Source organism: Protopterus annectens, chromosome 10.part0 (genome assembly GCF_019279795.1).
Source record: "Protopterus annectens isolate FY-2018-M chromosome 10.part0, PAN1.0, whole genome shotgun sequence".
In the NCBI taxonomy this organism is placed as follows: domain Eukaryota; kingdom Metazoa; phylum Chordata; order Ceratodontiformes; family Protopteridae; genus Protopterus; species Protopterus annectens.
In genome coordinates, this window is record NC_056744.1 from 1,625,381,747 (window position 1) to 1,625,400,684 (window position 18,938).

Below are 18,938 nucleotides of genomic sequence, written 5' to 3' on the forward strand. Positions count from 1 at the left end.
GTGGCTAGAGAGTTTCAAAACTGCATGAGCAGGTGATTTTGCAAGAGTAAGCACAGATACTGACTGGGATCAAAGCCAGATTACTCTGGAGCTTGGCAGTCTGGGAGATGGTACCCAAGTGTCAGCTTATAAACTCCAGTGCCTTGATAGGTTATAGGCTTGATTTTTGATAAGTGACAGTTATCCCCAAATGGCCACACAACTGGAGTAAGGTATTCCTGGCCGTGATTAGAGAGGCTTTCATGGCAACAGAGAGGACTCAATCGTCCAGGTACGGAAATCCAGAAATTCATGTAGCTGGAGTCAAGTTGCCAATGTCATGCACTTAACACCTGGGGGTGGGGAGGTGAGACCAAATGGCAGTATTGTGAACTGATATGACTGGCCCTCAGTCAGAAGTGGAGGAATCCCCTGGAACATTTCTCTATTTTGATATGATGATAGGCATCCTTGAAGTCTATCAAGCACATCCAATCATCCTTCCTCAATAGAGACAGAATGGACTGAGCTGTGGCCATTTGGAATTTGGCCTGTTTTACGAAGGGATTTAATTTGTTCAAATCCAAACTCGGCCTTCTTATCTTTTTTTGACACCAAAAAGAACCTTTAGTAGATCCTGGATCCTTGCTGGTCTGGCGGGATCTCTTGGATGACATGACTTGCCAGCAGCTTCTGAATCTCTACAACCGGCTGCTGTCTCTGACAGGGTGGAATGCTTGGGAGACATTTGTGACTGAAATTTGGAATTTCTAATAACGGAATAGTATAGTTTCTGGGTATGACTCTTAATAATCTACATCCACACATTAGAGGTGATGACCTCACAAGCTTCTGGGTGAAGAACCAAATGACACCCGAATGCCAGAGCAGGACAGTTGGGCAACTACTCGGGATCGCTGGAAGGGCTCACTGAAGAAAGGTAAAGAAAAGTCCCAATTTTGCAGACCTCCCCTCCCCTCTGGGTGGTTCCCTTTATGGTGTCATCCTCCCAAGGGAGGAACCCTTGGAAGGACCATCCTGGTAAAAATGCTGCGATTTTCTAAAAAAGAGATTTAAGACTGACTGTCTTCCTGCACACTAGAGACTTGGTAATGGGAAAAAGAACTGGAGGAAAAACCACAGAGTGGTGTACCGTGGAAAGAGGGGGTACAATTTGTCACCCAGTAAAGTTCTATTGAGAAGTATTGATGTCAATGGAATCACTCCTATGGGGTACTGTACATTAACTCTTCACTACCAGATCTAGAACTTTATCTCTGCCCATATCTTACACAGACAAAAGCCCCAAACTTCCAATACAGCAGCAGAAATAATGTACAGCAGTTTTCAAATACCCTGAGATGCATGTTAACCATTAAAACATTATTTAGTTTTTACTTACGAATGGCACGTATTGCACCGATGAAGTCTTTCTGTCTTAGTCAACAGTGTTTTGTCTGGCTGGAGTCCTGAAATGGAAGCTGGAATCACATAAAAGACTCAATTTTAAGAGTTTTATATAATTAGGTCCACACACAGACATACATCTTATCTCTGAAGCAGCACTCATCTGTCTCAGCAGTTAATAAAACAGTTTTGGAGACAAAAATAGCTCCTGAGATTTCTTGAGCTTCGATATGTTGTGTTTAATAGCTTCTGTAACTTTCAGTAGACTGCAAGATATCAAGACTAATGTTCTCCCTCTGAATAACAGTACCACAAGGAAAAAAGAAAGACACAACCTTGGAAATCTGAACCACCTGTGATTAGACACCATCCCTGGTCTCAAAAAGGCCAGATATTTTCTTAGTTTATTTACTTATATTTCCACCTGAAGTGAACTATGCTAGACAATAATATCTATAAAATAACACATTCCATTATATTTCAGCCCAAGGAACTGTCTTCTTGTTTGGTCAGAAACTGAGTGACATGAAGTGTACTGAAATTTGCACCCTTTGCCATCTCAAAGTAAGGGAGATGTTACTCATTTTACCATTCAGGTTCTTCCCACACCACAAGAATGACTATCCTCCCAACTTTCTTTTCACTGAAACCTGCCTTAAGTTAACATCTCTGGCTTACAAGACAAATTTTCACAATGTCATTAGATAATGGGGTCCCTCCCAGCTGTCCATTTCTAGGAAAGTAGAGCCCAGTCTGATACTTAAATATGTCTCTGACCCATAAGGGGAAGGCACTATTTCTTCTTTTGATATACAAGTGATGTATACAAACAATAAATAACTTACCATAATGATACAAGTGCATCACCTTCAATCACTATGACTTGTACCACAGGTTTAAGTCAAATCGGCACTGAAAACTTTCCCAGGCTTTAGTTCCTCCTATAATACAATGTACATCTTTTCTCTCTTCATATCTCTGTGCATGCAGATAAACAACTCTGTGCTACTCAGCTAAGTAACCCCTAAGATTCTTCTGTGTCTGACACGATGGAACAGGAGGGAAAGTACATTGAAGAGGATGAAGTTGCCCCATCTAGAGTTATTTTTATAGTCATTGAGTAACTTTTGTAACTGTAATGATTCATTCCCTCCTCTTTAATCTCTAGGACTGAGCTCCCAGCATAACTTCCTGAGTCTTTTTTGACAGAATCTTGCAGAATATTGTGGTTCCAAAGGAAGACCTTTCCTTGGAGATCACATCCAGAACATAGTGTCTTATGAAAGGATGCAGAGAAGTGCAAGTGACGGATGGACAAATGCTGTCAAAAGAGGCAATAGTAAGTCTTCTAAGATGGCTGCACATTGAGTAACAGCTTAACTCTGGCTCTCCCTATCTGAAAACAGAAACTTAGCAAAGAAAGCCAGTGGACCTACATTTCAGGGTAAATTTCAGTAACTGACGAGTAAGTGCATTGCCTAGATGCCAGAAAAAAAGAAATATAAAGGAACCAGAGAAAAATCAGCTACAAAAGTTGAGGAAAAAACAGAGTGGGAAAAGTACTGCAGTTGTTCAGAAAGAAACAGTGCAAGTTCCAGACATGACTTCCAGTAACCTTGAAGAAAGTATAAAGCAGCTGCACACAGACCTGGTTAAAATAAACAAAACACAGATGGAGCATAGCAACACAAACAATAAAAAGCTAGAAAAAATGGAAGAAGTTTTGACCAGATAAGGTGACAGAACTGCAAATCTCAGAGGATGAAATAAAGAAATGGCTGGCTGAATATTAGATGCACAAGACAAGATTATTTCAAAAAATAATAGAATTAGAGGACAGAGCATGTAGGGAAAACCTGAAATTATTTGCTGCACCAGAGAAGCTGGAAGGAACAGACTGCATTAATTGTATGAAAACACAAATAAGTAACTGGACTGGTATTCCAGAGCAGGAGTTGTTAGTTGAAAGGGCACATTGTGCGTATGCTCCAAACCTGGCTATAAGAAAGCAACCTAGACCTTTAATAGTAAATATGCAATCCTACAACAGAAGGAGTTGATTTTGACAAAAATGTGGCAGAAGGACAAAGTACTAAAAGTGAGAGACAGCAGAGTGTTTGTGGAGAATGATTACTCATTGTATACCAGGCAGAAGAGAAGCAAATTTATTCCACTGTTCAGAGAATGTTGAGACACAGGTGTGAGATTCAAACTGCTCTACACAGCTATCCTCAAAATATTTTTCCCGGGAGGAACAAAACTATTTTTTGATAAAGTGCATGCTAAGGAAGAAATACAAGTTTGTCCAACAAAAAGTGAGCTGTGAAACAGAAGAAGATTCTGCTACTTCTTCTTCTGATAATAAATGCCAGAGAGAGACTGCACCAGTGAAACCTTTCCCAGTGTTTGAATGGAAAATGATTGAAGAGGGAAAAAAGTACAGAAGTTGACCTGAAGAATACACTGGAGATGAAGCAGAGATAAGAGTTGGCAGATGGAGATGAACATTAACAGAACAAGAGAATCTGGAAATATTGGACTTTCTTGGACTTTGTTAAACTTGTGGAATCTAAATCATATGCTCTACTTCATGTCATTAATGTTTGGGGACTAAAATCAGTAACCTGGAAAATGATGAATATAGGATTACAAAGCAATAATTATATTTGTGAAACAGGCCAGAACAAGAAAATCTAGAAATATTGGACTTGTTTGGACTATGTCAAACCTGAAGGGGACTCTAAAGCATATCCCCTACTTCATGTCATTAATGTTAAGAAAAATACTCAGGAGAGGGACACAGGAGGGAGAGAGTTAACTGTAAGTAAAAAAAATCTTAACAGTATTACTTAAGTGGTGAATGATTTTCTCTGCATGTTAAAAAGTAATTTTTTTCAGTTATTTTTAACTGTAATGAGGATACTAATGTAAATGGGTGCTTCTGCTTATTCTTTTTGCTTCTTTCTCTCTTTTTCTCCTTGTTTAGTTTTAAGAAATATAGGCACTGCAATGTAAAACAAAAAGGGGGGGATCTGGTTAAAAGACAAGGACAAAAAAAATGTGTGCTTTTTCTCATTCTTCACAGGAGAATGACTGTGTTAAGGCCTTTAGCTTTATATAGTAACAAATTTTGACAGAAAGTAAGTAAATGAAAAAGAATATTGAATATTATAAGGTCTTTTTTCTAGTAAGCAGTCCTGTATCTGGTTCTCACGTCATCTAGCAAATCATCTGATAAAGAGAGATAGCTTGGAGAAAACGTTTTCTGAAAGCATTCACGTGTCTTCCCAGCTAGGAGAGGTATAAAGCTAAGGCAAAACCAGACAGCACTTAATAGAATCACAAGCTCTACCACGTGCCTTAGCATGGATAAGCTTTCCTTCTGTTTAGCTCGAGGCTGTGTGTGTGTGATTGTCAGTTTGAAACTTCTGTTCCTATTAAAGGGGATAAAACTTCAATATTTGAAGATGTATGTAGTTTTGTGTGTTATTATTAAGTTAGTAGGTTTTAGGGGGGTATTAGGTGTGTGTGTATATTTTTATTTGAGGGGTTTCACTAAAGCAAAAAGTTCTGCAAGATGTAACATAGGCTCAAATATAGATGACAAGTACAGCTGTATAAAAGATTAACCTGCCAAACAGTACATGTATGTAACACCAAACCTAGAACTATACAATTAACAAAAAAGCTGTTATACATAAAAGGTGGGAATAATAATCCCTCAAGAATATGATTCTTTCTATAATGTCTTTAAACATTAATGGTCTTACAGATAAATCCAAAAAAGAAAGAGTAGTGAACTCTATTAAAAATGTGAAATGCAAATAGCTATGCTACAGGAGACACGCTTGAAAAGAAATGAATATGTGAATTTAATATAGAAAGGTTTTCAGGATAGTTATTCAGCGGAATACCTGGGGAAAAAGATGACAGGAGAACTTATATTAATTGCAAGAGTAGCTCCAATAGTAATAGAATAGGAAAAATAGACAATAATGGTAAATTTGTAGTACTAAGGGGTTACTGGCAAGGGAGGAGGATTACACTGGCATGTATTTATATTCTACAGAAAGCTGCTATAATAAAGCTAAAGAAAGTTTTGGGAGAAATAATCAGCTTTCAGCAAGGAATATTACTTATAGGTGGAGAAGGGAATTTGATTTGCAACAGTCAAGATGTGTCTGAGGGGGCCAGAATGGGAAATATAATAAAGGAGGGTAGATTTTTAAAGAAATATATGAAAATATTGTGCATGGAAGATGTAAATTCAGTACCTGGAATTCGGAGTGAATTTTCATATTATTCCCCAAGATACAAAAACTGGGCAAGTCTAGACAGAATTTACATTTCACAGGAACATGTGCATTTAACTGAAGGTCTTCATACGTGCTTAATAACTATTTCAGATCAATCACCAATAATAACTAAAATAAAAGCACAGGGTTATGAAATTAAAAAGAGGCACTGGCACTTTCCCCCCATCTGTTGAAAGCAGAGGAATTTAAGGAATGGGTAGTGGAAATTATTCAGGACCTATTGGAGAAGATAGAAACTTCTGAAAATATAGCTAGGGAGTGATAGAATTAAAATGGAATTTAAAAATAGGGTAGAAATAAAAGAAATGGAGATATGGTTAAGAAGTAACAAAAATTATTTAGAGAGACTGACAAATATTGAAGTATTGCAAAACAGGGTGAATCTTGCAGAACAAGTAGTAGTGCAACTATAGAATGTTAAACAGAAAATAAGGGACTACCTTGATAATATGCATAAGTTTAGAAAGATTGCTGTTAAGCAACTGTTTTTTGATAATAACTCAAGAACACAAACTTTTAGCACAATGACTCAGACAACAGAAAGTAGAAAGGGCTGTCACCAAGAAAAGGGAGCATATTACAAGGAAGATAACTTTTAGTTATGTACTTACCATAACTTTAGATGTATGGGATCCATCTCACCTACATTCTCTACAGATGGGTTCGGAGCCGATCCTCGGCTCCGACTCGGCCGCTATACAATAGAACGAGTCTCTTATTGGCTGAGTTACCTCGTATCCCAGGATGCACCACTACTGCTTCCCCAGATCTTGTTTGTCCGCACACATGCACACACACACTGACTGTTGTTATAACATTGCCAGGTGTTTCAAGAGAGGAAGAAGTTGAATTCGGATCGTCCGGTCTCTTCTGGTCTACGAGGCAGGGGGAAGGAGGGTGGGTTATTAGGAATGTAGGCGAGATGGATCCCATACATCTAAAGTTATGGTAAGTACATAACTAAAAGATGTAATGTGATCCTATCTCGCCTACATTCTCTACAGATGGAACAGCGTCCCTAGCACCTAATTCCTGGGTGGCTCACTGAAAAACGCTCCTGAGAACCGTGGAACCGAAGGAAGCTTGACCCCTAGATGCCACATCCAATTTGTAGTGAGAAATAAAGGTGTGGAGAGAAGACCACGTAGCAGCCGCACAAATGTCACTAATAGAGAGCTTGGAATGAAATGCTGCCGAAGTGGCCATAGCCCTGGTAGAATGAGCTTTCACTGGAACTATAAGCTCCTTATTTGAAATGAGATAAATATGACTGATACAGTCTCTGATCCACTTGGCAATAGTGACTTTTGTGACGGCTTTGCCTAATTTACTATCCGAAAAGGACACAAACAGTTGATCTGATTTTCGTGCTTGGTGTGTCCTATCCAAATAGAAACGTAATTGTCTGTGCACGTCTAAGCTGTGAAAGGTATATTCAGCTCTTTTTGAATACTTAGGGAAAAAAAACGGTAATTCATGTGATTGTTGCAAACAAAAGTTAGAACAAACCTTTGGTATAAAGGATGGGTTTGGTCTAAGAGATACTCTATCCTTGTGAAATACCAGGTATGGTGGTTTGACACATAGGGCTTGAAGTTCTGAAACTCACCTGGCTGATGTAATAGCAACTAGAAGAGCAGTCTTCCAAGAAAGAAATTTTAAGTCACAGGTTGCTGCCGGCTCAAAGGGAGATGAGGTTAATGCACCTAACACCACGTTAAGGTCCCACGGTGGTGCAGGATGAGATATAGGGGGCCGTAGAAGCCAAGCTCCTTTAATAAAAGCTTTGCACAACTTGTTGCTCATTAAAGGTGGTTCTATGCTCTTGTGAAAATTGGAAATAGCAGCCAATTGAACTTTGATGGTAGACACCGAACAACCTTGGTAGAACAGGGAAGCTAAAAACTTCAGAACCTCTGACACTGAGGCTGTCATAGGGTCTGATCCTCGGAGTTGGGCCCAAATAGCAAACCTCTTCCATTTATTGCTATACATCTTTTTAGTAGAAGTCTTGTGGGCCGAGGACAAAATATGCATGACTTCAGGGACGAAAGAATGGCTCCTAACTATGGTCGGAAGAGGAATAGCCAAGCTGCTAACTTCAATGAATGGAGGGACTGATGGAGCTGTCCTGACTGATGCGTCAAGAGATCCAGAACTTGGTCCAGGAACCAGGGACCCTCCAATGCATATTTGTGAAGAAAGGGGAACCAGACGTGACCAGGCCAGTATGGGGCGATTAGAATCATTTTGCTTTCCAAGCGAATCGCCTTCTGAATCACCTTGGGGAGAAGGGGAACCGGTGGAAAAGCGTATAGCAGACCGGGGGGCCAAACTTGGACTAGAGCATCCTTGGGGATCTCCCCCGGAACTGGGGTGAGAGAGAAGAACTGCTGGCATTTCGCGTTGAGGGGAGTTGCAAAAAGATCGCAACAATGAGCTCCCCATCTCGTGATAATCTGAGTTACCACTCTGTCGTTCAAGGACCACTCGTGAGGGGAGAGAATAGTTCTGCTCAGTCTGTCGGCTATCACGTTGGATCTCCCCGGAATGTGTGTTGCCACTAGGAAGCTTGCAGCAATCGCCCAATCCCATACCTTCATGGCCTCTCTGCAAAGGGGGTAAGACCTGGTCCCTCCTTGCTTGTTTAAGTACCAGACTACCGACATGTTGTCGGACTGAATGGCAATCGTACCCTGGGGAAGGTGATCGTGCAGTGCTTGCAACGTTAAAAGCACCGCCCTCATTTCCAGGCTATTGATGTGGAGAAGACTCTCGTTGGTGTGCCACGTGCCTTGGACCGACCTGTCCAGATAATGCCCCCCCCACCCTGTCTGGGAGGCGTCCGTAGTCAACGTGGCCGAGGGGAATGGGGGAACGAAGGGTTGCCTTAGATTCAGGTTGGAGGAAAGAAGCCACCAACGAAGATCCTGTTTGCACGTCTCTGTGATCAATATGTGGTGACTGAGGGGAAGGTCTTGATAAGACCACTGGACTGATAGGAGCCACTGGAGTATCCTCATATGCAACCTTGCCAAGGGGACCAGAAGAATGGTGGCTGACATGGAACCCAACAGCTGCAGGACCATTCTCGCTGGAGCGCGACGTCTGAGGAGTAATGCCCGAACCTGAGACTGCAGCGTTGTTATCCTTTCCGCAGGAAGATAGACTCGCATCTGCCTTGAGTCTATTTCTGCACCAATAAACAGAATACGCTGAGATGGCAGCAATACAGATTTTGTCTAATTGAAGGTGATTCCTAAGGAGTTGCCTAGAGAGATAGTGGCTGCTAGAGTTTTCAAGAGTAGATGCCTGGAGGTGGCAGTTAGGAGCCAGTCGTCTAGGTATGGAAACACCTGGAATCCTAGACTTCTCAGGTGAGCAGTCACCACCGCCAAACATTTAGTGAACACCCTGGGGGCTGTGGTGAGACCAAAGGGCAGTGCACGGAACTGGAAATGACTATCTCCTAGGCTAAAGCGCAAGTGTCTCCTCGACGCCTGATCTATCAGAATGTGATAATAGGCGTCTTTGAGATCTATGGAGCACATCCAAACACCTTTCTCCAAAAGCGGGAGAATGGATTGCAAGGTGACCATCCGGAATTTGGACTTTTTCACTAATCGGTTTAACTTGCTGAGATCCAAAATGGGCCTCAAGTCCCCGGTCTTTTTTGGTACCAAAAAGAATCTTGAGTAAGTCCCTGATCCGGCCTGATCTGCGGGGACAGGTTGGATGACTCCTTTTTGAAGCAACTTTGATATTTCGCTGGCTGCATGATCCCGTTGACTGGGTGGCGGGTCCGGGATTCTTTGGGATGGTAGGGGGGGGTTGAGAGAAGGGAATGGTGTAACCTCCGGCGATGATTCGGAGCACCCATTGGTCCTGAGTGATATTTTCCCAGGCCTTTAGGTGCCTCGAACGACCCCGACTGGCTCCGGAGCTGCACAGTCGGGTACTCCTTCAGGGATGCTGGAAGGAGGAGGAGCCACGAAAGGACTCGCGGTCTCCAGTGTTGCGGGGGCCTCCGCCGCCTCTGGGACGGCGTCTCCCTGAAAAATTTCCCCCTCCTCTGCCTCTAGAAGGGGAATCGCTCTGCTGCGATGAGTAAGGCTTTTGAGACTCACGGAACCACATTTTCCCTCCTCTTCGAGTCTTGGGATAAGGTCTGAAGGGAGTGGAAAACCGGGCCCCTACAGCAGTTAAAGTCTTACCCTCCTGTTCGCAGCGAGTCAAAGTGTCCTTTACCTTGGGTCCAAACAGTGAGGACCCATCAAAGGGGGTGTCGGCAAAGGAAGACTTAAAGGCCTCCACAAACGACAGCCTAGTCTCTAACTAAAACGCCTAGGATAGGGCAAGGCCCCGGGATCACTTACCACAAAAAATACAATTTTACCACAAAAAACTTTAAATACACAGTCACACAACAACAAGTAGCTGTTAAAACAGCTTTTGGGTAAGTTTTAGCACAAAACTAGATAGACAGAAAATAATCTCACTAAGAGGCACTTAGCTCAGCCAAGTCCGAGACCACGTCTATGCTTCAGAAGCGGCAAACGAGATCTGGGGAAGCAGTAGTGGTGCATCCTGGGATACGAGGTAACTCGGCCAATAAGAGACTGCGTTCTATTGTATAGCGGCCGAGTCGGAGCCGAGGATCGGCTCCGAACCCATCTGTAGAGAATGTAGGCGAGATAGGATCACATTACATCTAGGGATCCTATAGAAGTATAAGAAATATTTTGGAAATTCTATGAAAGTTTGTATAAAGCAGAGAAATATGGAAAGCAAGAAAAGGTACAAATGGAAATGTTTATAGAAGAATTAAATATGCCAAGGCTAGAGGGAGAGGAGGCTCAATTACTAACAGTTAGGATAGGAGCAGATGAGATAAAAATGGTGATGGATAACTACAGGAAAGTCCCCATGATTAGATGGTATTCTGTGGAAGTTTTAAGCTCGGATGGAAAAAAACTGATGAAGAACTGGAAGGTTCTGTTTAACAGTATTTTAAGAGGAGGAGAAGTACCATTTTGGAAGAAAATGGTTGTAGATGTATACCTAAAGAGGGTAAAGATCCACCACATCCAGCTTCATACATGCCTATTTCAATACTAAACCATGATTATAAAGTGTTTATCTCTATAATGGCTAAAAGAATGGCAAAAGTGATGCCAAAATTGACAGATATGGATGGATCAATGTGGTTTTGTGGAGGAGAGGCAAAGATCTGACAACACAAACACAACAGTGATGATTCAGGGGGAAGCAAAATGTAAGAAAATACAACTGTTGCTGGTGGGTCTTGATGCAGAGTAAGCATTTGGCAGAGTAAACTGGGATTTTATGAGCACACTTATGGAAGCATTTGCATTGCCTGATAAAATTATAAGGTTGGTTAGGAGGATATATGAAGGATCAGAGGCGAAAATGAAAGTAGGTGGGGTCTTTGCAGATAATCTCTGCTTGAGCAGAGGAAATAGACAGGGGTCTCCTCTGTCCCATTTGTTATCTGTATTATATTTAGAACCATTGGCAAAGAAAATAAGGGACTCAGAAATTCATGGATGTGGTTGTTATGGCAGTCAAGAAAAGCTGGCTCTATTTGCAGATGACATCATATTTTATGTGACAAAACCAGAAAGGGCATTACAGTGCTGTGGAACATATTGAGACAGTTTCAAACCTTTTCAGGATTTATTTATTTATTTATATTTGTTGACCAGGAGTGTCCGACTGGACGTAGGTCCATATTCAGCGGAGGCCCGGGGAGAAAAGATCCACAGTTAAAATAAACAGACAGTAGTTACATTGGATTACATAGCGATTAACAATTTACATAACAATTACTTACAACATATTTACAGATGAAGAACATAGTACATCAGTAGACAACTAGAATCTTTATCTGTGAAGTACATAACAGACATTAACAAATGTTAAAATAAGAAGTTCCTGCTGTATAATAAGTACTAGGCTTATGAGCATCTGAGCTTGCTATAATCAAGGTAGTTAGTGGAGAGGATACATAATTAATGATGCAAAAACAAAAGGAATAGCAGTAAATTATGTACCCTGCATAAGAACTGGCCCATCAATACCCATATTTATTGGGACATAAAATGAACTATTTAAGAGTATGCATTAAAAATTATACTGGTGTGGCAGCTAAGGATATGTGAGAAGAGACTATACAAAAGATAATACAAAAACTGAGAAAATGGAATCTCTGTTATACGGATATCGATAGTAAGATACAAGCAGTTAAAATGTTTTTAGTCCCTTTAGTCTTATACACTAGTCAGGCATATTTTTATCAACCACAGAAGTTGTGCATAGCATATAGCAAAAGGTAAAGGATTTTACCTGGGAGGGGAAGATGGCAAGAATCAAGTGGGATTAAGCTTATTCTTCCAACAGAACAGGGCAGATTGGGATTACCTGAGTGGAAGGGGTATTTCAGAGTAAAACAGTTAAGGCTCCTATACACAGCACAAGCAGAAAACTATAATTCAAAGTGGAAAGTGATGATGATGAAACGGGGGAATGCTCAAGTAACAAGGAGACACTGGGATTTTGGATGCAGACCTTTAAGGGGAACAACAATAATCATACAGAATATTATATTCATAAAGCAGCAGCAGGTCTTCTAAGAACTAGGCCAACATGGGAATGGAGAAAGGAGATTCTGCCAATAGGGATGACTGTAATTAGGTATACAGACAATAGGTAAGAGAGGGTGGAAATATATTGGAGAAAACTGGCAAAGGAACCAAGGTACTGGGAGCAAATAACTAGAGAGGGAAAGGTAACAGAATGGGAAGATGCCAAGAACATATTTGGACTGAAGGCTAAAGACTGCCTTCCATATAAATGATTTATATGAGTATAGGCAAAGAGAAAGAAATAGTGGGGTCCTAAAGGAAAGACCAGCACTGGTAGAGTTTTTAGTAGAATCTAGAACAGAAGTTGCCATTAAGAAAGGAATAATTAGCAGAAGATATAAAATATTGCATGATAACTATAAGAATCAACCAGAGGAGGTTAGGAAGGACTGGGAAGAGAGATTAGATAAGCAATTCATAAAGAAACAACGGGGGGAATATATGCATGTCTCCCAAAATATGCAACAAAATCTAGAAGATTTTGGATCTTTGCCTGGAAATGCTCACAAAGGTACTTTATACCCCAAGCAGACCTCAAAGAATTTTTCCTCAGGTAGATAGCAAATACTGGAGGTGGGATGAGGCAGAAAGAGTTAAATGGGAACATATTTTCAGGGAATGTAATGAGTTGGTAGGCTTTAAATATTCCCTGTAGACTGCTCTGTCAGAGATGCTGGGTGAGCAAGTTGGACTGACTAAGCAAATTATTTTTTTTTGAGCTATTATACAAACTCGGAATTGCCTATACATAGTAAGGCCTTGCTGAGTCTAATTATGACCCCCCCCCCAAAAAAAACGCAATTACTCAAAAATGGAAATCAAAGTCTAAACCAACTTTACTAGAAGCAATTAAGACAGTAACCGGGTTAAAACAACTGGAACTGGGATCTTTAAAAACGACAAAAGCAAATTACATAGGACAAAATGGGAAATGTGGAATCAATACATGCAGAGAAAGAACGAGTTTTAAAAGAAGGCAGGATATGAATGAGCTATAAAATGGTTGACTAACAATGACTGGATATGTTAAAAGTGATGTATAATGTTTGCAGCTACAGTTGTGTTGGCATGGTTTGGAATGTATAATGTTTACAACTGAGACTGTGTCACTATGTTTTATTGTTATTCATATAAATGTAACATCGCAATGTCGTACAAGACAATTTAATAAAGATGTTTCTTGCTTAAAAAAACACAGGCATTAGCGAAAATGTCTTTAGCATGGTCGCATTTTTAATAAACTGAGCTGTCTGAGGTACTGAAAGATTTACCATATGTCTCATGGCAGAATTTGATGTATTTTGTAAGCTGTCTTACCAAAGTAACCTTGGAAACCTTCTGCCATAACTTACAGTATACATACAAAACAAACAATTGATCTTCCTGTCCAACTGCCTCCTCTATGAAAATAAAACCTCACTGTCTTTGTACATCCATACAATAAAGACAATCCCCGGGATTCATGAACCTTGCGCCAGGCGCACGCATGGCGTAGGCGCCACAACGCCAGACATGGCCGCCGAGCGATTCAGGTACGATCCAAACCCACGTGCATCAGCGGCGTACGCCGGAGTTGCACCGCCTCCGGCGTAGGTATGTTAAATACCCCATGTGCGGTGTTGCACCATGCAAATGAAGGCAAGTAGCGATTCACGCGGCGCAGGCGTAGCATAACAGCACGGCAATGTAAACCAAAAAAAAAACGGTTTACATATATCCAAACATGACATAGGAGTAACGGAAGGCTGCCAACGTCATGTGTCATAGTGGTGCAACATGGCAATGTGGAAAGAAACCGAGAATGTCAAAAGAAAACATGCAGAAAATGTAAATAACGACATAAATGTTATGTATGCAAAAACCACAGCAGAACCCCAGGACATGTCCGCGGAAGGTGAGGAACAATGAAGTAATATGACAATGCCATAAAAGAGCAGTATAAGACACATCAGCATCACAGCCACAATACACCATAGTATGAATGGAAAGCCACAACCACAGCCCAAGGGTTGCCAAGGAGTGGCGTCGGTGTCTGGCGCCGTAACCATGTATTAGTAGTCAATGCCATGCAAATGAGGCAGATAATACTGAATCGCAAAACCCCGCCGCGTAAGGCTTCACCAAACGGCGAGCGGTAAAACACCGAGGAGTGGCCTAGAGGGAATACCTGTCAATCGCAGAGGGTGTGCCACTGTAGGAGGAAGCACATTGGAGCCCAGCAAACCTGGGCTGTACAATGCACATCACAGCATCAGGACCGCATGTGAGGAAATAGATGCGCTGAGAGTATACAATGCGCGCACAGATGCATGTGCACGAGGATGACTACGTTCCCCAAACCAGTCATGTGACGGCCGCCCCGTCAACAACCATGGATACAGGAAGGTGATGCGGAGAATATGAGGAAATGCGGAAGCAGTGTAATTGAGTCGAATGAGCAATTAACACCAATCAACCGGCGAAGGGCAATCGCGGCAGCTGACAACTCTGCATGCAGAAACCTGCAAAACGGGAAAGGGGAGGAATATGAATGCAAAGAAAGTAGTGGATGTTGCAGAAATGCGAAGAACCGATACAGCACAGCCAAGGAGAGAGTTAGCATAACGGCGGCGGCAGACAAAATGCATGACATGTCATGTGCCTGCAGGATGCACTCCCGTAAATAGTAGGTGCAACGTGCAGAAACAGTAAAGTAAGGTGTAAAGCTAAACCAATGCAGGCAAGTGTAATGTAACACCAAAGGCAACAGCGTTGCAGTGCCAATGGTAAAACACGGAAGATAACCCACAGATACGGCAGCAGAGACACACCCAATGACATCACTGGGTGTACAGCACAACACTATAAAGTGGGAATGCACACAACACACAGCGCAAATTCCCAAATGCTGCGCCTTACGGTGTAAACACACGGGAAACTTTTAAAATGTATATGTTGGGTGCTGCCGTGGCCGTGATGCATCGGCATGTGTTAGAGACAGACGGAGTTGCGGAGGAGGGTGCCGACAACTACCGGAGGCCTCAGAGGAGAAGGAGAGTGTTCAGACCAAGGGTGACCTACCAGGGGCTGCAAGACCTGGAGATAGTAGAGCGTTACAGGGCGGACAGGGACACGTTACAGCAAATAGTGGAGCTGTGCCGGCCAAGTCTGAGAACAAGAGACAACAGAGGGGAGCCCATCCCAGTGGACACAAAGGTATGTGTAAGCTTGCGAATACTGGCAACAGGTACCTTTCAAAGGCCAACCGGGGATATAATGGGCATCTCACAGGCATCAGCATCCAGGGTACTACACCAGTTTCTGGATGCCATGTTACGACATGCCCATGAGTATATATATGAGCAGGGTAGACGCTACATAAACCGCAAGGGATTCCCCTCCATCAATTGCCAGGTCGTGTGCAATGCGCAGGGCATTATCATGGATGTGTGTGCTGGCAGCCCTGGAAGCTACCACGACTCCCATATCTGGCATGCCTCACAGCTGTATCAGGTATTCGCCAGGGGGGACATCACACAAGGTCACCTTGTGGGGGATGCTGGCTACGCATTGGAGCCGTGGATGATCACACCCATCAGAAATGCACACACACACATGCAAGAACGCCATAATGAGGCACACGCACAAACCAGAATAATCATAGAGCGTGTGTTTGGGATGTTGAAATCACGGTTCCGGTGCTTGGATACATCTGGTGGAGCCTTGCAGTACTCTCTAGGCACATGTGCCCACATATTCATAGTATGTGCTATGCTATATAATATGATCCTGCGGAAACAGCTGCTGCAGGGACATAATGGTGTAGGGCCACCAAGCCCGCCACAACTGCCAAGGCAAGCACAGGCACAGGGCGTTCAGCGCCATGAACACACTGTGCCAGCCCCAGTAGGCAGACGGAGGCGCATCCAATATGCCTATGCCTTGGCAAAGAGGGAACGTATAGCACATACTCTGACAGCGTAGGCCCCATGGACTGACACCTCCCTACCTGCACACACAGTGAAATGTACGGCACACAAACATGTCCGCCCATAATGTGTACTGTATGGGCGGTCCCATGTGTGACTCCAACATAGGTAGCACCCAAACACTGCACAACCAACAGCCAGCGGAGCATGGAACGCCAACACCTCAACCGCACGCGGGTCCGACAGCAGACGGCGTAGCCGTATGCTGCCACGTTCGGCGCAAGGTGTCTACATATGTACATATGTGCATACACAAATATGGAGATAGATATCATTACACACGTAGAAATATATGTACACATACACAGATATAAAGTACAACAAGTTAAACAGGGAATCACAGGGATGCAAGGTTACAGATGCAGTAAGATGCGAAAACTCAACATAGTAAACGTACTGAACGACAACCCGACTATGCGGGAGGGTGGACAGAGCAGGGAACGCCACCCATGGAAAGGTCAACCCACCTAAATGCATATTCACCATTCGGGATGATCGCCAGGCCACGATACAGTAACAGGACATGTGCGTGTAATATTCTTAGGATATGAGGGCGGAGGTAGACACCGCAGCCGGCGATGTGGTCAACGTAGGTACTGTGTGCAACCGTCCCTGCGAAAGTGGCAGTATGTCTATGTGTGAGGTGAGGGTGTCGTGTGTTCCGCTGTGTCAGTGTAATGTGTGTGACACTGTAAAATGTGTATGTAGGTGACATGTGACAGGCGGAGTGGAATAACATGTGTAGGCATACAGTATAGGAACCACAGGCGTATGTATAGCAGTACCCACAAAGTAGTACTGAGAGCTCCTCACTGGCTAGGCGCATGGCGACGTAAAACGATGCAAATCGAAAATGTCCCAGAATGTACCACAGGAGTATAGCCAACATGACATGCAAAGGACGCATGTACAAACCATCACCGTATGTATGGCGCCGACATGTTAATTCCAATACGATATATCGGCAATGTTACGCAGCAATAGTTATGTACCGCGGAAATACGCATGTGCTACCCCGGCACCGATCGTGGACACGATCGTCCCGTAAACACCGCTGTGTGTTCTACGAGTGTTAAACAAGCAATCGCCACCCGAATAGGTGGCAACCGGTAGCATACAGGCCATCCCAACTACAGGACCACAATGACCGTAAATATCCGTGACAAAATGCCAAGGGATAGTCGGCACGTACGAACAGCTGCAGATATACTACCGATGTGACGGAGGAATACATGCAGGAAGCACACAAGCAGGCGGTACCGACAGCAGACGACATCAACAAAACCTACACTCCTAGAACAACAGACAGGTAACTTGCAGCTCCCCAGGCAGGGATGGAGCACACACAGAAGCATACCGTGTATGTACAAATGCAAGGCCCACAACCCGTACCAGTCACCCACAGCCGACGATATACCCCATCGCACATATCAAAGGGATACAATCTGAAATAGCAGCAAAAACATACAGGCAGTTAATGACAGCGGCATACCCGCAACATCCCGCGTGGGAACCACTATCAGCAGCGGATGCATACCTGCATCCGTTGTGTACAGGAATCCAAGAGCTATGTTACACATCAGAATGCAAAACGCCATTGACAGACGCCGGCAGGACACGGACACCCACATGTGGAACATAATACCATACCCAACACACACAATCCATGGCTAACACCACAGCGAAATGTACCTGACGCCACACATAGCGGTTGTAGTCACACATAATATAACACAATACATACCATCCCCACGAAGGTAGTGCAGATAACCAACGCCCAGACGATGAATGAACCATGCCCTAGTTCCGAGTACCGTACGAATGGAGGAGATGCACAGGTGATATGCGCATAAGTACACACCGAGGAACAGCTATTGGTGTGATGAACCCACATGCCGCAGGTGACGACGGATATAAGGAAGACTCCCAGGATAGTCAAACTGTATGTTCATACCGAACAAAGACGTTATTCCTACAAGAGCCGATCACTTGTCAGTAGCGAGACTCAAACGGAATACGGAAAGCAATACAGGAAAGGTATGTAGAACCCACGAGATGTACTGGTGTGTAACGCATGATATGTATGACGAATCGGCACTGTATGTGAACAGTGTTTGTCAGTAAAGATACCTGTCCATAAAGCAGAGAGCGGTGAAAGGTGGTTATGTAGTGTTAACCTGCTGAGTATACCAACCACTGTGGACACCGTGTGCACAGCAGTGGGACATCATGTACACAGCTGGGATAACCCAAGGGGTGCCATAGTGATTTAAAACACAGAACAATGCCACCACCCACGCTGATGCTGGCAGTGGATGTCCAACAATGAAGTGCCACAGCAGGGGATAGGACATGTATGTATAGTGTCACAGCACAAATGTGTATGGGCAGATATTGTCGATGTCATATGTAATGTGTGCACGACGTGCATGTATGCCTCGCAGTAGGGGTGACCATGTCAAGTATGTATAATGTAAAGCTATCATGATGGATACATTCAGACATTATACACAGTATCACAGGCATAGCATGCATGATGGAGGTATGGCCTATTGTTATGTATAAAAAGGCATAATGCAAAATGGAAGGAACATTAACCATGG

The 18,938-nt window shown here is 43.1% G+C and overlaps 1 protein-coding gene across 3 annotated transcripts in view; it reads right to left on the reverse strand.

The window, feature by feature from the left end:
* Positions 1–18,938, reverse strand: part of LOC122813803 — a 1,224,970-nt gene that overhangs the window by 535,373 nt on the left and 670,659 nt on the right. For all 3 annotated transcript variants that reach the window (XM_044086326.1, XM_044086324.1, XM_044086325.1), the window contains one exon: positions 1,382–1,460. In XM_044086326.1, the coding sequence (XP_043942261.1) occupies positions 1,382–1,460 (79 nt within the window). The remainder of the gene's footprint in view (positions 1–1,381; positions 1,461–18,938) is intronic.